Raw genomic sequence first — 24,325 nt, 5'->3', positions numbered from 1 at the left:
GACGATGATTTTGCACAGCTACAGCTGTCGCCAAACCGCCGAAATTACGTTTCTACGGAAATAGCTCAAAATATGACCTTATGACAAAAAATAGGCAAAATATGCATTTATATGACAAATAAAAATCATTTAATTGTGACGATAATCATCTGATTTGCACCAAAATCAAATCAGGCAAGAAAATTGAGAAAAAGAAAATATGACCTTTCCTAAACATCCGACCCTTAGTTATTACCATGCCACTTTCTTCCTTCACTTGTTTTATGTCTATTTTTTTTCTTTTCTCTTATTATTTTATCAATCCATACAATATCCTTTTTTCACTATTTACATCCTTTTCCAACTCTTCTGTGAATCTTTTCCAACATTTCTTTTACTCATTTACCACTTTTTTACACTTCTATAATTTCCTGATACTTAATTTTACTTCCTTCTTTCCTATCTCTCTTCCATTCTTGCCATGCTTTCTTCTTTTGTTTAACAACCTCATTCACCTTTTCATTCCACCAAGGTGTCTCCTTTTCCTTCACTCTTGCCGAAGTTCTGCCACAAATCTTCTCTGCTCAGCTTACAAATGTGTTTTTCAATTTGGTCCATTCTTCATCTGCACTTTCTGTTTGATATAGTATAGAGGTATGCTGTTTTAATTCCTTCTGAAATTTCTCCTGAGTTCTTTCATCTTTTAATTTCTTCAGTCTTATGTCTTCTGCTCTCACAGTTTTACCTATTTTCTATTTTGCTACCACTACTCTGTGGTTTCCATCAAAGGCCTCATTTGGTAGTGCTGTTCTATCCATTAACAGTTTAAAATTTATTTTCTCTGCCGAAAAATAATCAGCAATTGTTTTTGTCCTTTCACCCCAGCCACATCTAGTGATCTTTCTACTATTCTTCTTTCTAAACCAAATGTTACCCACAATCATTCCATTTCTCTCACAAAAATCAATCAACCTATCTCCCTTGCTGTTTTCAGATGGACCAATCACTTCTTTACTAATGCTGTAATCTCCAATCTGGACATTGAGATCTCCACGAATATCGCTTCCACATCGGTGATTACTTCCTTGAGTGTCCAAGAATTCCTCTATATTTTCCTTTGTGTCCAGTTTGGAGTGCATAAACTTGGATGAAATCTTTCACTCCTTCTTCCATCCTCAGTTGTACTCTGATTATTCTGTCACTAACATATTTTACTCTATCCACATTTTCATCCAGGATTTTAACAATCATTCTTACTCCATTCTTTGCCTCACCTCCTCCACTCCAATATAGGATGTACTACTCATCCTCTTCACTCTTTCTTTTTCTCCATAGAACCAATCAACTCCTGATTTTCTCATCAGGGTCACACCATTTATTATTCCCACCTTCATAATATTATCCACTGGTTGCCCACTTATCACAGCTCCCCCAGCACAAGAAATGTGCATTGCTTTTTGCAAGGTACGCACTAACCTTTTCTGAGGCTGATAATTACCACCACTCATTTTAGGCTATTGTTACAATGGGGTCGCCACTCTTAAAGGTATATTACAGCTACTGCCAGTAATTTTTCAGACCGCTCCTTTCATGAGGAACAGAAGGCCTTGCAGCTGCCCCTAACATAGGAACTAAATGCTGCTGATTGAATAATGCACTCATACTAGTCCCTGAGTGCAGGACTGCCTCTTCTGCGATCTCCACTGTTTCAAAGTCCATCATCTCTGCTGTAGATTCTGTTGGGGTCTTCGTAACCCTAAGCTGGGACCCTTACCAGATGCTGTACACCAGGTCAGTGTGATCTGGGATTCACGTAGGTACAGACACCATTCCCTGGGTAGGGCTGCCTCGGAAGAGAATCCCTACCTGCTACCTACTTATACCTATTAAATATGAATACTAAATTTCACATTTCATTTTGCTTAGTTTATAATTCACATCTCTTAATCAGTTACTTTTATATTCTTTACAGCCTCCATTTTTTATTTATAGTTAAATCTTTTCTAATCTTTTATTGTGAGAAGTGGTGCAGTGACAACAGGCAGTGAGCTGTGTCTGGCATTGATACCATTTACTTGTGCCATACTCCTGTAATCTTTCCTGTGCTGCAAAATCCCTTGATCAACTCTTGTTCTGTTCCAGTCCCAACAGTATTAGAGCATTCAAGGCCTAAGGAGGTTTACAGTTTTCCACCTTTCACAGCTCTTTGCCAATACCTTCATTTGGAAAGTCTTAAGTTCCCTGTGGGGGACTTAGATTTTTTTCACCAATAGAGCATTTCAAAAATTAAATAAAAGGCTTTTCAGTTGTTTGCTCTATTAACTCATTAGACTCATCACATTGGGATGTGTCAGGCCATAGATAGGTAGTGAGTCTAGTGTCAGGCCTAAAATGAAATGCTGGTTTATAGAGCAAACTCCTCAAAAGTCTTGCATCTAATTTTTGAAATGTTCTGTTGGTGAAGAAAGAAGTTCTTCATGGGGAAATTAGACTTTTCCTGTAGGAATTGCTAGGCAGGCATAATTCTATTGTGGAGATTTCTCCCATAGGCAGTTATTAGATTGTGCCTCTACTAATGGGCTTCTGATAAATTCACCTACACATCATCAGTGAGAAGGGCCTGAGACATCCCACTCTGATGCAGATACCTTCATTTGTTGAATGTTCACATCAAAGCCTAAAGAGGCTCTCATTTTCCCACATTTCACAGCTTTTTTTGGCCGATACCTTAGAGGTTTGGACCTTTTTTCTTCCTTCCAGTTGTTTTCCTGTTTAATTAATCAAGTACAGTGGAACCTTGGATTGCGAGCATAATTCGTTCCGGCAACATGCTCGTAATCTAAATCGCTCGTATATCAAAGCAAATTTTCCCATAAGAAACTATTGAAACTCGGATGATTCGTCCACAACACAAAAACATTTATTCGCATAACATTTCTAAAACAAAATATAACGTAAAACAATTAAACTGCGCTTTACCTTACAATAGAATCATTGTTGGTGTGAGGGAGACGAGAGATGACATGAGAAGAGTTACTGTGTAACACGAATTTCACTAACGGAATCACTGCTATCGGTTGGCTCATTGGAAGTGTTTTCTTTTCGTGCAACTTTAACGAGGAACCTGTCCAATGACTGTTGCTTTTGCCTCTTTTTGAGGATTTCACGAAAATGTGACGTATTTTCATTGAACAGATTCATCCACTGTAATCATCTCCTTCTTCCGACCGAATTCCTTTTTAGCCTTCTTTTCGTTCACAGGGCCCTTCGTTGCAGAACAGTTATATCACAGATGACAGAAACAAAACGTGTACACTTGTACGGTGTTGACTATGCGAGCAAGGCACGCCAACTGAAGTCCAGCGCGGGAAATGATTACACACACTTTCCCAGGAAAGAGAGTGGCAGGGGGAGGGGAAAACAAAGGCACAGGGGATGTGGAAACGTACGTACACGTGACGCTCATATTGCGAAACCTCACTCGCTTATCAAGTCACAATTAATTTAAAATATTTGTTCATCTTGCAAAACACTCGTAGACCAAGTTACTCGCAATCCGAGGTTCCACTGTATACCCGATGAGAAAGCCGTAAATATCATCTACAAGTGTGTGTTGTAAGGCACGCATGTACCTGTGGGCCACTTTAATTTTGGCAGGTGGGACAAATTGTTGATATATCAATGTATTTGATGGAACTTCTTGGCACAGAGTTGGTAAATAATACACTACAGGTAGCACCGGCACCACCATCTTTGAGAGAATCACTGTAGTGAGCGGAGCATGTTGAAATCTTAGCTGTTTGGCAAAAGGCTCCCTCTGCTGTACTCAATGTAAATAGAGAACTTTTAAAACTGAGTGGATATTGATATGGTTTAAAATTCTTACATGTCAATATTCTCAGATACTACAGTAATAGTAGAAAGAAAGCTCAAAAAACTAAAATTTCTCCTTGTAGTACTCAGATGTGGACAAAATGGTGACAATTGACTGGAGTAATGTAGATGTAGAGGGACAAGTCTAGGGAGGGTTTTTATTCATAGCAAATTGTTCATTGCTGCTTTTTGGAAAATTTGTTCGTTAAACATAGTTTAAGGATATTGTTAATTTCTAAGACTATCCACTACTGATTACGTGACTCTGGTCTCCGTTGCTTTAGGGCTATCAAGGATGAGATTCTCTGTGTCCATAAGCATTATCTTATATTTGCTAAGTTGAATGAGCAGTGCATCTCACCGTAGTAGCTATGGTTCGAATCCTGACCAATGTAAGTGAGATTTTTTAAACTGAAAAATGTTACTTCCTTGTAGTTTAGATTCAGAGTAAAACTGGAAGTTTCATGGCTATGATCAATATCAACAGCTGTATAAAAACTACAAGCTTGCTTGCTAAGTTGAAGTAAATTTGTGTTTGAAGTTTTCATCTTTTTAGAGGGGTATATATTTAATTCAGTATTTACATGTTATGTAAAATAATATAGTCCCATTTGTGAGAATGCATTGTTCTGATAGGATGATTCAGTTTCAACATGACCTCTCCTCTATTCAGGGAGTCATATACTTTAGGGTTAGTTTACTTGCGAGGCACACTCAAAATTGTAGATTGTCGTACTTAACCTTCAGATTCAAATACTGTTGAACATGTCTGGGGTGAGGTGCAGTGTCATGCTCATTAAAACTAGCCAGATTCAGCTCTATTACTCGTGAAACTTTTAGTGATACTTCTTTGTACAGGGGTAAGGAGGGAGCTAGCCCGGTTCCGGTAATACTGCCAACTGAACAGAATCTGAATTGAACCGATAGTATGATCGATCGATAGGAATTTTCAAAACCTTTATCTTAAGCCAACAACTGTCACACACACCTTATATAACATTATGTAACATTTCTCAATGTGAAGCTTGTTCCTGGCATGAATTCTATATTTTGGCTTTGCTGTGTGAACAACAGTACTAGTACAAAGTGTACGCCGGATGTCTCATGGCGATTCATAGTTTGTGTTCAAAGGTTGGCAGTACGAATCTCGAGGATTGGCAAGGTTGACTGATTCAGGACTAAGGAGTCCAGGTATCACTAAAGTTTTGTGAGTAATATTAGGCAATCTCTGAGATCTCATATCTGAAACATGGGGTCATATGTTGGGGACTATGAGGAACTTTTCCAGGGGCTACTGGCCTCTATATCTTAATGGATGAAAGAAATGAATGCCAAGAGAAGTTCAGTCTGTACCAACTTCACTCCTGTAACTGTCCATTTAGGACATCACTGTCCACCTCCATAGTATTGTGGTTGGCACTGTTAGATGTCATTGTCAGAGGCCTAGGTTTGATTCCTAGGACTGTTGGAGAATTAGTATTGGCAGAAGGGCTGCTATGTGGTTAAAAAAAGAACAGAGGTACATACAGGTCACCTCTACTGGAGTGCCTGAAAAGAACTGGACTATATCAAGGAATACAAGGGCAAGAGTTTACTTTAGGTCACCAATAATCCAAAAATTGAGTCTAGCACTCAAAGTAGATTTAGTGAGGTAAGACAAATAACAGAAATGCTGAAAGAAAAAAAATACAAATGACCAGTGTCTGAACTACATATCCTATTTTTGGCAGACATAAACGTTGTTGCTATGCTACTAGCAACAGGGATGAATTTCGGAATGTTACTAGACTTCATCGTGATATATTATTTATTAGCAATTCTTCCTTCATTTCTACTTCTACTGAACTGTGGAAGCATTATAAACTATGTGTATTTGTAGATGTTTATTGAAAATTTTCTTTCTTTCTTTCTTTCTTTCTTTCTTTCTTTCTTTCTTTCTTTCTTTCTTTCTTTCTTTATCCAAACCAGTGGCTATAGCAACAGAATCTGTCAAACAATGAAAGTGCTATGTTTAAACTCATAATCAAACATATTTCAATTGAAAGATGGACTTGGAACGGTTTTTGAACAAAAATGCATTTTTATAGATTGCAGTGTTTACTGGTACCAAAATACTTAAAGTACTTTCTTGATTTAAAAAAAGTTATATCTAGCTCCTAGGTTCCATCATATTCCTATAGACAGCAAATTGTAAAGTCACACTTGGCTACTGTTGAAGTGGTATAATAGATTCTGTTTATTCGCATGCTGAAGGAAATAATCATGAAATGTGATCTAGAAATATGATTTTCACTTGTTCTAATATAATACTTCAATTTTTTTTTTTTTTTTTTTTTTTTTTTTTTTTTTTAAGTAACAAACTAGGCTTGTTCTGTCAGAAGTACTTACTGTTCACCCTCATTGCATTAGGGAAGTGACGTAGAATCATTTTTAACTGCCATCTTGTTTTCTTTTTAACCATTCAATCCAATTTTTTTACAGCAGAGTTATGAAATTTGTAAAATGTCTTATCAGATATTTCTCTACATACATTGAGGACTTGTCTTGCATAATTCACAAATATCATCAGTTAACGTAGACGATTACTTAAACTAGTACAAAAAACATTTGTAAATGATGATGTTTTATGTATACTATGTGACATTCTTATTGTGGTGTTTTAATTGCATGTTATGATTGTCAGCTGAAGTTGACCTTCACAGGGTCGAAACCGATACTGTAGAACAATAACTTATAAAGTATTGATTAGGTGGAAGCTTCAAAACTTCATATTTGTGAATATTAAAATGAATACAGAAACAAAACTTATAGATTATGATATTGTCTTGCATAATACTGTAAGAGAGTTACTGAACAATTTTCAAAATGTGTTCACTTCTTTTTTCTAGTTCTCTTAGAATGTTGGAACAAGATTATGTGCAAAGAATAGGCTTCCCAGTGTTCACTTCATTCCAATAATTTTTTCATGTTTTGTGAAACATTACATAGCATTACATTTCTACACCTTATTTCAGGTATCTGGTGCTGGTTATAACGACCAAGGAGAGGTGCATATCCACAAGTGTGATAACATAGACCGAGCCAGAGATTCTATATATAACTTATTGGAAGTGAGTAGTTGCATTTAAGGCATAATTTTGATTCCATACAGTAGAAGTCCGTTATAGCAAGAAATCATGACGGCGAAATTTTTTTTCCCTATAACGGATTGTCATTGTATCTGATTTTTCGTAAAAGTCGGGAAAGACCCCATACACAGTAAAATCGGTATGAAACAGCAATCAGTTTGTTCAAAACTTGGATTTTCGGGATGATATCCATACTATGGCTTGAGAGTTTATTTTTCAAAATTCGACACTACATAAAGTGTGTGTTTAATTTCATTCTGGAAAACATGTAGTATCACTCCAGAGGCCTCTGTGGCAAACATTCCAGTTTTCTTCTTCTGAGTCACCTAACCTAACCTAACCGTATATGTATCATGAAAACTCATTTCAAGCACACATAGAGGAATGGTAACCTCCTCGCTACAATTTTACATGGGAACAGCTTTTCCCAAATTTAACTAGACACGAGAAAATATAAACTATCCTCTGAATCAGTAATGCACTCTACCATATCTTGAGGTGTATCCCATTCTTACTTAATTTCAGTATATGACATTAAAAATTAAGTGATCGTTAATTCAGCCTTTATTTCTAACTGCTATCGGCCATGTTATTTACGCATTTATTACGAAAACATGTTATCCCCTTTCATTTTGAATTTTCGTTTCGAGAACAGCAGTCGACGGGCATTACTAATAGACTTAGACATCGCCTTCAAATTTTGAGCAGGGAACTCTCAAGTGTACATAACAAGAAAACTATACCGTACTGAAGATGACCGATCGCATTTTGTGGCAAATGTTTGTTTTCTTATTCAAACAGTTGCCTAACCTAACTTATCTGCATATGTAGACCTACCATGAAAATGTATATAAAGCACCAGTAGAGAAATTATAACCTCTCTAGAAATGTACATGATAATAGCCTTTCCAAAATTTAACCAGATGCGAGAAAATATAAAACTAACTTCTGAAATCAATGATGCCCTATGCCATATCTTGAAGTGTATCCCATTCTTACTTAATTGCAGTATTTAGCATTCAAATTAAGCGATCGTTTACTTCAGCTTTTATTCTTAACTGCTACCGGACATGTTATTTACACATTTACTACGGACACATGTTCTCTTCTTTCATTTCAATTTTTCTTTACGGAACAGCAGTCGATGGGTATTACTAATAGACTCTGACATTGCCTTTGAATGTCAACGAGAGAGCTCGCTAGTTGACATAGTGAGGAAACGATGCCAAAGATGATTGATCACATATATAATATAATCGCTGGGTACGTAAAATGTCTTCAACGGAAAAAATTCTTGCTCGCTTAATCGCTCGTAATAACGGATGCGCCAGTGATAGGGATCTCGCTATAACTGAAGGATAATACAGTTTAATATAGGAATTTTGAAAGGACAAAAACTGTCATTATAACGGGGTTCTCGTTACGTGCTGTACTTGTAATAGCAGACTTCTACTGTATTTTAAGTCATTGCAGAAGGAAGATGTGATAGAAGTGTAGTGTTCACATAAAATGGAGTTTACTGTAATTTTGACTGTTATTTTGGGTATTCATATCTTTTATGTCTAATTAACCACATAACGTGGTACTGTATGTATTGAATAGGTTGAATAATAAATGTCTACCTTTTGTAAGTTAAGTGAGATCGCTATTTTCAATACGGACCAAAAATGAAAGTAATGACTTGTAATACAAGAAAGAAGACTGGGCTCAAAGTGAAAGGAGGAGAAAGTTTTGGGAAGATAAGAAGGATAAGAAGAACAAGAAAACCAGTGCTAAGTAATGGTTCTACATGCTCCTTAGAGGATGAAACTCAATATAGATGATGATGATGATGATGATGATAATCACTGTATGACCTCAGCTGCCACGCTCGGGCATTCATGCCATCTGGCTGCGTGCTCGTCAGTTTCAATGTTCTGTTTTACTCTAGCCCGCCTAGATGGCAGATGTCTATGGCTGAGATTTAATGAATTTTGTCAAATGCCAAATGTGTTGCAGAGGTCTTTTGCATGCTGACATCGTATGATATGGTGTAATTATTAAATTAATGTAGTAATGGTCCACCTTTCAATACTATAATATGTAATATTCTAAATTACATTAATTAGGGACTAGTTTCGGCCTGGGCTGGCCATCTTCAGCCTTAATGTAAAAACAAATGAAAACAAATATATACAAAGTGACATTAAAAACTGGGATGGAATATGAATAAATTTGAAAATGAACTAGGTTCTAACATCTTGAGTATGTTCATCATTGAGAATAATTTCAAGTATTAAGTATTAATTTATATACACAGAACTGTTAGTTCTGTTTATAACCTATGATCGTATGATATGGAGTATTGAATGGACTTTTGTATGCCCTTCAAATGTCCAACACCTCTGCTGGGGATCCAGAGGCTGACATTCTGATCCATAGTGGGAAATTAATTTACTTTAGTTGCTTTTTAACCCATGTCCAACATGATGGAGTACCGTGCATCAAAAAATCCTACATTACTACAGATATTTAGAAAAAAAGTGAAATTGTACAGTGAACAGTATCCGGATGGTACATAATTCGACTTCTGTTGGCTCATTATGGTGCCTGGAAAGAATGCTAAGCATTAGTAGAAACTTGTTTATGGATTTTGTTGATTTCAGAAAAGCTATCAATAAAATAATCTCACAAAAGTTATTTCCTCGCCTTGAACTAATTTGTCCAGTGAATAATCAAGATAATTTTTAATGTGTCAACGACAGATGTTTCCATCAGGCTTGGAAATGAACCAACAGAATGTACAAAGATCTGTAAAACAAGACTGCTTGCTCTCTCCAGGATACTAAATGCCTTCACTGAGCGTACACTGAATTAGTCTTTTAACCCTTAGCACTCGCGCGAGTGTCCCGCATAGATCCTATGTCGGGTAATGCCCGACATGATTTTCTTCCATATATAACTCCTTTGTCGGGTTACGCGTGAATGAATTACAGGTACAGTAAGCTACTGCAAGCCTTCGACGAAAATTTGAAGCCATGTATAGCTATAATCTCTTTGAAATCAGGCTTTGTGCACATTCTTTGCAGACCATGTGAGTTTGTTTACAAACGTTGCTTAGCAACATGGCGTCGTTCGAGCAGCGTGAGAAAGAAATAGCCAGACTTTTAGGTGAAAGTGATGTTGATTTCAGCGATAGTTGAGTGATTTTCAATTAAGTGGAGAGGAAGATATTGCGGAATGAGATTGTGTTGGTGTTGATGGATGGAGGAAGTACCATGACACTGACTTGGATTTCAAAAGCTCATTCACAGGTACGTCAGGTTATAAAACACCGCAAGGTTGAATGAACTTGTTTTTTCCATTTATTACTCTTGACTGACGAGTTATTGTCGGAAATTGTGCACGAGACTAACCGGTATGCTAGTGTAAACATTCAAAAGGTTACGCCCCTCGCACGCGTCTATTAGGAGGTTGTGGATAGATGTTACTTTTCCTGAATTCAAATCTTTTTTAGGGTAGTCCTAAATATGGCAATGAAGTGTAAGCCTAAATTACGATGTGAGAGTGGATTTTTTCAGCAATACTTGCAGAAAAAAGCCTGGATTACATCCCTGCGAGTGTTTTGGGAAGTTTCACACAATGCACTATTACAGACAAAAAGTGACTGAGATGATTTCATGTTTGAAAATGCTAAACATTGCACTTGAATACTGTATTGTATTTATGTTATATTTATTTTGTGTTTGCTTTAGCTGATTTTTATCAGTATGCTGTCAATATGTTTGTGCTCTCTGTTATCCCTCTGCAAGCAGATTCTTAAATGGAGCTGGAGAGGCAGGAGTGTTCAGGAGAAAAAGAGGGCTAAGGGTTAAAGGACTCTGGTAAGAGTGTAAAAGTTGGTGGAAGATAATACTGAAAATTTAACATTGCTTATAGGAAATCTGCACACTCACAAAAATGTAACAATGTCTGAATGGAGAAGTTATGAACTATTCAACCTTGAAGAGACAAAAATTCTGATAAGTATGTTCCTACAAATACTGTATGTTGTTATAAATAGAGAAGTGGTACAAGAAGGGTGACCAAATTTAAATTTTCAGGTGGAGGACAGACTCTTAATTAGAGGATGACTTTTAATAAAAATAGAGGACAAATGTAATTTTTAATTTAAAAAAAAATACAAAATGTAGTATTACGTACCTTATAATTGGATATTGTCTCTGAAGTTTCATTAGAACATGATTGTAGTTATAAGACTAGTTTGAATACCATTTTCTTTATAGTTGAAATATTGCGTACCGGGCGAGTTGGCCATGCATGTAGAGGCGCGCGGCTGTGAGCTTGCATCCGGGAGATAGTAGGTTCGAATCCCACTATCGGCAGCCCCGAAGATGGTTTTCCGTGGTTTCCCATTTTCACACCAGGCAAATGCTGGGGCTGCACCTTAATTAAGGCCACGGCCGCTTCCTTCCAACTCCTAGGCCTTTCCTATCCCATCGTCGCCATAAGACCTATCTGTATCGGTGCGACGTAAAGCCCCTAGCAAAAAAAAAAAAAAAAAAAAAAAAAAAAAAAAAAAAAAAAATATTGCGTAACAATAGGAATAAGTTTCAAAGCCCCATGGTTCATAGCATCAGTACCCACTCCAAACACTCCAAACACACGAATACTATTATTACATATTTTAGTGACCGTAACTGGTGGAGAAGCCTCGTTTGCCGACCCATCGCTTAAGATGGAACGACGTGGGATATGGTATGGTATGGTATGGTTAGTAATAATGTCATTGGAATGAGGGGTGATTACATTCTTTATGATAGCTTCAGTTGTGGGTCAGGCACATGATAATTTACCAATCTCAGAATCTGCAAACAGCACTTCATCTTTGAAGTGCAGTTCATGGACCTATACAGCCGATGGTGAGAAACAGTGTGATATGTCTAGCGGAGAATGTTTAATCAGAGAAAAATGAATCTATATTACTGCTAGAACTACTTCTAATTGTTTTTCTATGCTTTTCACTTGCAATATCTCTTGAGATCACCAGCACTTTGTTTCGAACAGTTACATAACAGTTACAAATATAACATTAATTACATATAATGTCATATTTAACCTGTATTGTCAACTTTGAACAGTTTTGGTATCAGTAAAAAGTTACACCTTTACAATACTCGCAAAATTTAATCTTAAAACAAAGTTACAGGTACACATTTCATCCCTTTTGGGGACATTTTCAGCCCTGTAAAGGACGAAAGTTACATAGTAAAAATAAACGCATATTTAAATATGTATCAATTTGGCTGACAGAAACTGAGGGCGACATTAAAGAACTGGGAATATCAGATCTTCAAGATACTGTTTGTATGACATACCCTGTAAGAAGTCCATAGATTTCAGGAAAAACCCAAGAAGAAAGGTGCCCCCTAGACAGGTGAAAGAAAGGAGTTACACCGGCAGAAAATGAGACAACAATGGGCAATGGCCGAACAGTTGAACAAGTGTTGTCCAAAGTATGCCCATCAGAACAAAAGAGAAGACTAAGATGAAGAAGAATATTTGCTGTAAGTTCTTGTTACAAAACATAGTCTTCAATAATTTAAATCTGCAAGTCTTTGTGCATCATTTAACAAAGTGGTGACTTACAATTAAAACAGCAACTAATAAATCCACTAAATCTGGAGTATGTAAATTAAGTTGCTGACAAGCCAGTTACATAAGGCCAAATGGGATGTAATTTTCTTATTCGATACCACAAACATACGAATGCCCAAAAGCACAATAAATTTTCTGCAATGAGTTTCCACATGTCAGATCATTCATTTTCTACAATAGAACAAGATCTTTCCATCCTCCAAATGGCTAGTAAAGATACTCTATTAAATGTTCACAAAAACACCTTTGATATAGATCAGAGAATGAACCCTAATGGTAACTTAAATGAAATCTAAATCTCAGCATCCTTTTCGAAGAAATAACATTCTTTAGAAAAACTACCCCAACAAGAACACAGGCCCTACTTCTTCTGCTACTTATCACTCCCTTCGACCTTCCTCTACTTGGCCACTACTCCCAGCAAACGGTAGACTACAATGTGTACACAGCACAAGGCCTCTCAAGACCTACCTGCCAGGACAAGGAACAACCGGCAAGGAAGTAAGTGCTCAGATGTGCCTTATACTCTTTTTACCTTTCTTTACTGTTAGCACAAAATTTTCATAGAACTATTCTTTATTCTAGATTACTCCATATACAAGACCATTAGAGCCTAAACCTGGCAATTTTCAACTTCTAACTACACAACATGAAAAGTTCCCCCTGTGCACAAAAGTCCAATTTTACTACATAGTTTTTTAATTCACTAACTTTTTAATGGAATGCATTGTATAAATAGAAGTCTGGGCAAGATACCCTGCTACGGTAATGGAGTAGACCGTACTGCCAGCAATTCAACGCTGAGTTTTGGGCGGTGGAAAATAACCTGACACCCTAAGGGAGCCAACAGTTTAGGGCAGATGAGCTCCCTTAGGAGGGTGATGGCCTTTAGTGGAGGAAATGTCACTAAAATCCATTAAATGAAGGAGTCAACAGCTCCAATGGAGGACAACAAATCCCAACGGCAAAGGAGGTGGAAGAACTGTCTTTAAAACTTAAATCTACACGTCTGCTCTCGCAACGAGCTGTGTTGTGGTCAGCGTCTGTACTCCATGTGAGGTGTGGCTGAGAAATAAACTCAACGGCTCAGAACCGTAATTTTAATCTTGGAATGGTCAACACACAGTTCCCCAAAAAAGTTGAGTAACCTATGCATGATGCAAAATTACGGAATAACTACTCCAGGTGGTGATTGGAAATTTCAATCCACCACAGCAGTATGCCATGCAACTGGGCCTAAGGATTCTGGAGAGCCCAGAACAGCATGCGAGGAGGAGTCGGAGCCTTCTACTGGCGACCCATCTTAACAGCAAACTGAGACCAAAACGACGTACGCTAAATATTAGTATACTTCTGAAAGTTGGAAAACTAAAAGAACTAATCAAAATTGTAGACAACTAGAATATCATAATGCTTGCTCTTCAGGAAACCAGATATACAAACAGTAATATGTTACTCAGAAAATTACAGAATATACAAAGGAAAACCGGGGAAGAGAATAATGAAGAATATCCTCCACGTAGGAACTGCTTTCATAGTACACAAGAGCATAGTGAAATCAGTCCAAAACTTCTATTAACCCTCTGAAAGACCATATCTCTCTTGACCATAAGATGTGGAAATAAAAATTATACATCAATTAATGCTCATGCTCCAATAAATAACAGGAAAAATCCTGACAAAGTGGAAGAGTACTGGGAACTCTTCGAAAACAAAATCTACAAAATTCCTGCAGATCACATCAGTGTTACTTGGAGACTTCAGTGCACAAGTTGGGAGAGGAACGATTTATAAGAAGATTGTAGGAGAGTTCCCGGCACACAAAAGAATAAATAGAAATGGAATGAGGCTTGTAGAGCTATGCAAGGCTTTTAATCTCAAACTGTCTACCTACTTTAAAGAGCTGAATAGAAAACAAAAAACCTGGTGGTCTCCAAACCCACACCTCAGGGAATTTCAAATTGACCACGAAGCTCTCTTAAGAGTAAAAAGGAGATCCAAAATGTTAAGGTGGAAAAAGGAGCCAGCATCGAGTGATCATTACCTTACAACCATAAAATTGAGATTCGTCCTTCAAAATAGACAAAACAAGAGAACAAACAGGAGAACTAAATTTGATGTTGAAATGTTAAAAAACAAGTTGGAAATAAACAAAATATTCAAAGATAAGTTAGAAAAGGACAGTGCAAAGAATTGGGGGGATCTGAGAACAAAAATAACTAAAGCTGCACAGGAACTATGCCCTCTGAAGAGGGAATAGCATAGATGGTAGAAAGAAGAATGTGAAGAGGCCATAAATGTGACTGACAGCCTGGAGGAGGTGGCTCTCCTCTAAAACTGATGGGAATTTTCAGACTTTCAAGACAGTGCAGAAACAAACTTCTAAAACTATAAGAAATGTGAAGAAAAAAATATGCAAGAAGTTAGCTCATGCAAACTGAAGATGATTTCTCTAAACATAATATAAGAAGTTTTTACAAAACATTCAAAGAGGAAACAATAAGGTATAACAACCCAGTCTGTTTTAAAGACGAAAATGGAAAAATAGGACTAAACAAGGACAATTGTGAAATTATGGCAAGTTATTTTGAAAAACTACTGAACTGTGAAGAACCTGAAGAAAGATTAGAATTCAGTCAACCACAAACAAAAGCTAAACAGTCGGGCCCACCAGATGAGAAAGAAATATGACATAATCCAAAGTCTGAAAAACAGTAAGGCTACAGGGGAAGATTTGATTGTTGCAGAACTGTGGAAAGAAACAGGCAGTCTAGCAAGACAGGAACTGCCAAACATAATACAAGAAATCTGGTGCCTGATGATGGGAAGAACGCACTGATACACCCATTGTGTAAGAATGGTGGCAAAACAGATGTGAACGATTACAGAGGAATCTCCCTAGTAGCAGTTACATATACAATACTGTCGAAAGCTGTTCATAATAGAATTAAACCAGTGTTAGACAAAAAAAATTGGAGAACATCAAGGTGGGTTCAGAAAAGGCAGATCATGTGCAGAACAGATTCTAAACCTGAAAAGTATAATATGAGACAGGGTTACAAAGAACAAAAACTGTCATAGTTTTTGTGGACTTCAAAAAAGCATACGATTCAGTAGACAGAATTTAGCTACTGAACATTTTAGAGGAATTTGGAGTTGATACAAAATCAGTCAATATAATTAGCCAAACTCTCACTGAAACAAGTCCAGAGTGAAATTTATGGGCGAGATCTCTGATGAATTTGAAATTAAAACCAGTGTCAGGCAGGGAGATGGGCTTTCCCCGATTCTTTTCAATATTGTCCTGGAAAAGGTAATAATAATAATAACAATCATAATCGTATGGCCTCAACTACCGTATGCAGACATTTAGATTTGGCGCCATCTGGCTGTCTGCTCGTCAGTTTTGATGGTTTTTCTCTAGGCCTACTGGATGGCAGACCGAGTAAACCAAAACTCTTGGGCGTCTGTGGCAGAGTTTTTTGTCGAGTAAACACCAAATGTGTCACCAGAGATCTTTTACATGCCTGGAGTGTTGAATGGACTTTTTTTCTGCCTTTCAAAATCTGACTACCTCTGCCGGGTTTGAACCTGCTATCTTGGGATCTGGAGGCCGACACTCTACCCCTGATCCACAGAGGTAATAAGTGTATGGGAAGAAAGACTTAAAGGAAGGCGGACTCCATCATGAGATAAGATTAGGTTCAAAACACAAAGGGGTTGGTGTAAACTGTTTAGCCTTTGCTGATGACGTAGCAATCCTCTCTGGAAGTATAGAGACTGCCTTAGAGCAAATAACCTTCTGAAAGCAATGGCAGGAAAAGTTGGACCTCAGATATCTTGAGATTTGCCCACAGTACTAAAAACAGTATGGGAAAATCAACAAGGTTTATAAATTTAAATACCTGGGTGAAATAATTCAGGTTGATGGACTTGATAAGGAAGCAAACACCTCAAGAAAACTGGAACTAGCATACCAACTTACTAAAGATACCTATAATAAGAAGAATCTCTCAAGCAAAACTAAAATCAAACATTACAACACCGTAATCAAACCAAAGAGTCGGTATGTCACAGAATGAATGTTTTCTATGAAAACTGGTGAAATGAGAGAGAGAGAGAGAGAGAGAGAGAGAGAGAGAGAGAGAGAGAGAGAGAAAGGAAAATATTGAGGAAAATTTGGTGACCATTGAAAATGAAGGAAGGAGACTTTAGACATAGGAGGAATAAAGATCTATACAAGGATAAAGAAAATGAAAGGCTGTTTGAAAAGGTCAGAAAGAGGATTATTAAATTTTGTGGTCACATAATGAGGCTGGATAACAGAGTAGATTGACAAAACAAGTGTATAACCATGCTTACAAGAGCAAGAATGGCAACCAGTGGATCCAAAGAGTAAAATGAGATATGGCAGTGACTGGAATAACCGACGATGTAATACAAGACGGAACAACTTTCAGAAGATTGATACAAAATTTCAAGGGTTTCCAGGAGAAGGAAAAGAGGAAAGGTAAAAATATCTGGATACAAGAGAGGAAATGGCAAAGTGAAAGGATGAAGAATTATTGGAAGTCAAGAAAAGGATTAAGATGACTGCACAGGGTTACTTTCCATGGTCCTTAGGTGGCCATAATCAAAGAAAAAAGAAGCAGGAAGAAATCCAAAACTGCAAGAGTTACAGTTGTAAACTATTCGCTGGCAAACATCAAGACTTTTATACTGCGATTAATGACTAAGCTTTTTTAAGCAGATTTTAATTCTTTGTTGCCACTTTCTTCTTAAATGATGCACAGAGACCTATAGATTTAAGTTATTGAAGACATGTTTTGTAACGGTATTGTAAAGGTGGAACCTTTTTACTGATATCATAAAATATAACATTTTTTAAGTCCCTTTCTAAAACACTGGTACTTCTGTTTGTTTCTCTGAGAACTGAAATTTCCTTTATTTGCCACTTTTGAGTGATGACATCCTGATACTAATCAAATTCCATAATGAAACCACAAATACTCCACACACTCAGAAGTTCCGAATCCAACTAGCACAGAAACAGAACCGTGTAATACCGCAGCCAGCTTTACTTGACTGGTGAATCCCTGCCGAGAATTCCCTGGCCCCGATCAAACTTTATTTTGAAAATAAAATGGTTCGTGGTGTGGGTTACTGTAGTCATGTCCTAGTTCGTGAACCATGGGCAATGGCTGAGTGGCCCAGTAAGTGGTCCTGAGAGTCAGGATACCAGTTGCTATGGAATGGGAATGGGCATCTCGGACATATTCTGAATCGTGGCACTCCTTGTGCTCAGGTGGTTAGACTATGCAATCCACTGATGGTCTCTAACCCGTTAGAGGAGAGATCCTCACTTGCACTACATGTAAGTAAGAGTAGCATCCTGCTTCACAGAATTTTTCATCGAGCACGCTCAGAACGGTTTAAGAAAGCCTCGGATGTATGGGAGTAACGGAGTCCCACTTCCATTTGACAGGCAAAGGACTCCTTGGAAACAACTTGGTGAACGAAATGGAATTCAATGGGGAGCTATCAATATTAATAGTAGGGCTTATGGAGGAAAGAAAGTAGAATTGGCTGAGTCACCAAAGAGGATGCGTCTGAACGTGAATGTGTTAGGAGTTAATGATATTCAGGTAAGGGGAGATACTGTGGAAGAGATTATAAAGTGTACTTGACGTGTGTTAAAAAGGGAAGGGCAGAGTGTGGGGTAGGGCTGTTCATCAGGAATACTATTGTACGCAACATAGTTTCTGTTAGGCACGTAAATGAGCGAATGATGTGGGTAAATTTGGTGGTTGGAGGAATTTGGTTGAGAATTGTCTCAGTGTATTCACCATGTGAGGGTGCAGATAAGGATGAAGTTGAAAAGTTTTATGAAGCATCGCATGGCATTGTAGTCAGGGTCAACAGCAAGGATAGAATGGTGCTAATGGACAATTTCAATGCGATGGGTAGAAATCGAACTGAAGGATACGAAAGGGTGATTGGTAAATGTAGGGAAGATTTGGAAGCTAATAGGAATGGGAAGTGATGCTGGACTTCAGTGCTGGTATGGGATTAGCATTTTCAAATACATTCTCCAAGCATAAGGCTATTCACTGCTACATATGGGAGAGTAGGGGCACCATTTCCATAATAGACTAGATCATAACCGACTTTGAGTTCAGGAAATCTATCAGGAATGTGAGGGCATTCTGGGGATTTTTTAATGATACAGACCACTATCTGATCTATCTGAACTATCTCTAGGCCTGGGTTAGAAAAGGTCAAATCTGTCTGTAGACAAAGAAGGCTAGGAAATCTCTAGAACGAGGTAAATTAGAAGTACAGGGATATGATTAGTGAAGAGTTCAAAACAGTGGACAGTAAGTACTGTAGGTTCAGAATATAGAAGGGTGGCATACAGGGATGCTGTAGTAGAAACATCGAGGGAATGTCTTAGGAATATCTGTGTGTAAAGATGGGAAAACGTGAACCTCTTGGTGGAATGATAGAGTGGGAGCAGCTTGTAAAGTTAAAAAGAAGGCATATCAGAAATGGCTCCAAACAGTGACTCGTGCAGACAGGGAATTGTATGTAGAGGAAAGATAAAGAGCGAAACAAGTAGTTGTTGAATCCAAGAAGTTGTGGAAAGATTTTGGTAATAACTTGGAAAGGCAAGGTCAAGCATCAGGGAAACCTTTTTGGACAGTAATAAAGAAGCTTAGGAAAGGAGGGGAAAAGGAAATGAATAGTGTTTTGGGTAAATCAGGTGAACTCATAATAAATCCAGTGAATCACTGGACAGGTGGAAGGAATATTTTTAAAATCTTCTCAATGTAAAAGAGTATCTTCCATGTGATGTCACAAACAACTGAGCTCATGGGGAGGAGGATAATGATGTTGGTGAAATTACACTTGAAGTGGGAAGGGTGGTAAAGAAACTTCATTATCATAGTGCAGCAGGAATAAATGAAATTAGACCTGAAATGGTGAAATACAGCGGGAAAACGGGGATAAAATGGCTTCATAAAATAATAAAATTGGCATGAAGTGTTGGTAAGGTACCTTCAGATTGGACAAAAGCAGTAATTGCACCTAATCTATAAGCAAGGGAACAGGAAGGATTGCAACAAATCTTCACTTATCCAATTAATCAATATACCAGGCAAAGTGTTCACTGGCATCTTGGATGGGAGGGTGCGATCAGTGGTTGAGAGGAAGTTGGATGGAAACCAATGTGGTTTCAGATCACAGAGGGTCTGTCGGGATCAGATTTTCAGTATGTGGCAGGTAATTAAAAAATGCTACGATAGGAATAGACAGTTACGTTTCGTAGATCTAGAGAAGGCACATGACAGAGTACCGAGGGAAAAGATGTTTGCAATACTGGGGAACTATGGGATTAAGGGTAGGTCATTAAAAACAGTCCAAGGCATTTATGTTGACAATTGGGCTGCAGTGAGAATTGACATTAGAATGAGTTCTTGGTTAAATGTATTTACAGGGTTCAGACCTTCTCATGGATCATCTGCTGAAAGGTATTAAGTGGCAGGGAGGGATTCAGTTAGTGAAAATGTAGTAAGCAATCTAGCCTATGCTGACGACTTGGTCTTAATGGCAAATTGTGCTGAATGCCTGCAGTCTAATATCTTGGAACTTGAAAATAGGTTCAACGAGTATGGTATGGAAATTAGCCTTTCTAAGACTAAATTGATGTCAATAGGTAAGAAATCCAAGAGAATTGTCATATTGGTGATACAAAGCTGGAAAAGGTAGATAATTTCGAGTATTTAGGATGTGTGTTCTCCCAGGATGGTAGTATAGTACTAAGAGATTGATTGAAGGTGCAGGAAAGCTAATGCAGTGAGCTCACAGTTGTGATAAACAGTATCTGTAAGAAGGAAGTTAGCTCCCAGATGAAACTATCTTTACCATCGGTCTGTTTTTAGTCCAATTTTGCTGTATGGGTCTGAAAGCTGGATGGACTCAGGATATCTTATAACTTAGAAGTAAGACATGAACGTAGCAAGAATGGTTGCTGGTACAAACAGGTGGGAACAATATCAAGAGGGTGCTCAGAATGAGGAAATAAAGGCCAAGTTAGGAATGAACTTGATGGACGAAGCTGTACATATTAACTGGCTTACGTGGTGAGGTCATGCAAGGCGAATGGAGGACGATAGGTTACCTAGGAAAATACTGTTATGGAGGGTAAGAGTGGAAGAGGGAGACCAAGATGACGAAGGTTAGACTCGGTTTCTAATGATTTAAAGATAAGAGATATAGAACTAAACGAGGCCACAGAACTACTTGCAAATAGAGGATTGTGGTGGCGATTAATAAATTCAGAGACTTGCAAACTGGACACTGAAAGGCATAAGTCTATAATGTATGTATGTTGAAAATAAAAAGTAGATTATTGTTCACAATATGGGATTATTTTATTATATAATTGTTCCTCATTTACAAAATGAGAAACCAAAAAATCTTAGACGTAATCAAGAAAAAGCTAGATTTAGTGGGAAACTCAGTTTTGGCAACACTGCAAGCTTACTTCGGTGAATACCCATCTTAGTTCATCTGAAAGCCACGGAGAGAGGGAGGGAGAGAGAGCATGAATGGACTGGTCTCAGTTTGAGATTGCATCGCATTATGCAATTATTATTTGCTATTAAATGTCTGGCTTTTTGTATATTGTGTTCTTAGTTATTCAGTTTCCTATTGTTTTCTCTGTTGCAAAGCTATTTTTGTTGAATTTTTCTTACACTGAGATCATTGTTGTCCAAGATCGTGGACTAGTACATCTTAAGGTGATACTGTATTTGTTGAGTGGTGGCTGCCAAGGTAAGGAAAGTGTTGGATATTATGCGGGGTCTTCCCCTGTGATGGAGGGATATAGCTCATTGAAGTGTGTGTAGGTTTGGAAAGAACTTGTTTTGTTAATATTTAGTTGTAAGCCATTACTTGATTAATTAAATGCATTTGTAAACTTTTAAAAAGTTATTTTCTAAAGTTTTCTTTATCGTGTATAAAACTTGACTGTCTTGAAACCGAAAAGAAATGACTTCTACTTCAAAAGATGATAAAATGCATTCAAAATAATCTGCTGACTTGGCTAGAACAACATTGTTGTTTGCGTATGGCTTGCAATTTGCTAAGAATAATCTACCACCAATTCTTGACTATTTCCACACATATTAAAATTATAAAATCCTTTTAATCACAACCACCTACTCAATACATTATATTACTCATTGAATTATAAAATAATCATGAGGTGTCTTAAATAAAGGAACATGTTTCGTTCGACATAGCGAACATCATCAGCCTTAATTTACAAGGATTAGGTCAGGGCCCTGAGCTGAATGATAAAAATTGTTAAAAGAGTGACAATACCATAATAAAAAGTAAAATGATAACATTAAACATGAAATTATAACAATATGTACAGATTAACAGCAAGTATGCAGAGGAATACTTTGAATGATGGTAGTCTATAAAGTTAAAACAAACATGAGGTTCTAAAAGTAAAAAGATGTAGATATAGTAGATCTTAAATTATATGTCAATGCGTGAAGCGTGGATTAATTGTTGACTATGGAGTTCTTAATTGAGCAAAACAAAAGTTAAAATAGAGTTTATTGAATAGTGCGAGTCAAGCTGAGTCAGTTAAAAGGCGCAAAGCAACGAAGCTAAGGTTGAAATGACGTAAACTTCAGTAGTTAGGAATTCTGTAGGAGAGCCAACACAATGCCAGAAGGAAATACAGGTTGAACTAGTCCGTATTTACACGCTAGCAGTAGAATTAAACTTATACAACGTAGGACACCAATGTGGACTCGTTAAGTAACTATAACTTGAAAGTAGGGAGAGTTCCAGCAAACCAGAATGGATGGAGCAGATTATGGCACAATTGGAGTTAGAAATCCTTGGGACTAGTGTGAGGTGTTCGCTAACGTTGGCTAACGTTTTGACAGAGGTTCTTCTGCGAATAGTAGCGTATTGTTCAATTAAGTTCTTGCTATAATTTAACCAGCAACAGAAAGTAGTGATAAACATTGGTAGTTGTTGCATTAAGCAGGTGCTGTTGATTAAAACTTCCAGATAATACTATCATGAAATCTTAGAAGTGAGATCAGAATGATTTGATTCTTCACTTAATGTTAAATTTGAGATATGATTTTCAGGCATGTATAAACTGCTTCTAGTGCTCAATCCTATGCTATTTGACTCTGTCCCTTGAATATATCATACTTGGTTAAAACATTTCCTTTGAAATTAAGTTGGCTCAGTTTCAAGACTCCAGACATTTCACCTCAGTTTGAGAGCTTTCTATTCTTGATTTGATCGTTTACAGGTTCAAGAAAATGATTGAAATATGTAGTGTATAAACAAATAGCCATCGAGTTAGAATTTTAAAGTTTAATTGAAACTATTTAATTTGACAGGTTGGGTGTGTGTGTAATAATGCTGTGATAAATGGAGATACACTTCTTGGTCAGCCCACCGAAGGAGCCTTGCTGGCAGCTGGAATGAAGGTAAGTTGTTTGCTTCTAATGATGTTTGATGTTTTATATCGATATGAATGGTTTCAGTATAAAGCGGACATTTCCAAACAGACAGTTGTGCTGAAGCATAATCAAGAAAGAGATTTGTCCTTTATGAAAAGGAAAATAACTGCCTCATACTTTTGAGAAAACTTAGAGATATGGGAAAGAAGAATATAGCTGGGTTCATCCTTGTCAGTGATGAAGAGAAGTGTAAAAGTCACCATAGAATTCATATTCCCAATGGACCTGTTCATTCTGTGACCTCCTTTGGGCAATAGAATAATATTGGGAAAATATCGGGTGAATTTGTGCTCTGTTAGGGACACCAAAATAAAATTTTGTAGTTTGAATGTAGAATGTGCTGCATGTAGCCACAGGATTACCTCTTCAGAAGGGAGCAAATATTACATACAGCAAAGATTATACACAGTAGAAACTAGATTATCCATCTCTTGAGCATAGGGTGACCAGATGTCTTACTTTTCGTAGGTGTGCGAAGAGACTCAAAAATTGTATAAATATCCTGCTTTTTATAAAATATCCTGCAAAAATACTGCAAAATATTTTTGCATTATAAATGGTTTCATTTTTTTTTTGCAGAATGTGTTGTATGTAATTATGTAATTGTGTACTGGCGTTGTGACAACAGCTCTTTCATGGCTTTGAGTATAACGTAGGCAACGGTACTGGTGATTATCCAGATGATCAGGTAGTGTGGTTTAAGCTAGCCATGGTAATCATGCCGAAAGTTAAGGTAAATGTGTACTAAATACCGAATTGCAATTTCTCTACCCGTTTATAGTACCAGATAAATCAAAAAGCGACGTTCGCTGCACCAAATGTTCAGCTTTGTTTTCAATAGCAAACGGCGGAAAATGAAAGATTGTATGACATTTGAATACTAAGAAGCACAAATCATATTTATGATCAGGCCCTGCTTTTTGTCTCTTGAATATCTGGTCACCCTACTTGAGTGACTGATCATCAGATTATCCAATATTCTTTCCACTTTTAAAATAACTTGATTCATGAAGTATTGTCAATTCTTAGAATTAGTTAGAATAGCAGGAAATATGATTCTTTCAACTGATAGGAAATTATCTCATCACTCGATTGTAGCATCTCGTTAAAACAACTAAGGCATTAGTGGTGTATTCTATACAG

The 24,325-nt window shown here is 37.3% G+C and overlaps 1 protein-coding gene across 1 annotated transcript in view; it reads left to right on the top strand.

Annotated features, from left to right (window-relative positions):
* Positions 1-24,325, top strand: part of SPoCk (secretory pathway calcium atpase) — a 288,883-nt gene that overhangs the window by 150,257 nt on the left and 114,301 nt on the right. Inside the window, exons 10-11 of the mRNA XM_067135304.2 lie at positions 6,867-6,962; positions 23,060-23,149. Of these exons, the coding sequence (XP_066991405.1) occupies positions 6,867-6,962; positions 23,060-23,149 (186 nt within the window). The remainder of the gene's footprint in view (positions 1-6,866; positions 6,963-23,059; positions 23,150-24,325) is intronic.

The sequence above is a fragment of the Anabrus simplex genome, chromosome 1 (assembly GCF_040414725.1).
Source record: "Anabrus simplex isolate iqAnaSimp1 chromosome 1, ASM4041472v1, whole genome shotgun sequence".
Lineage (NCBI taxonomy): Eukaryota > Metazoa > Arthropoda > Insecta > Orthoptera > Tettigoniidae > Anabrus > Anabrus simplex.
This window is presented reverse-complemented; position numbering and strand designations above follow the sequence as displayed.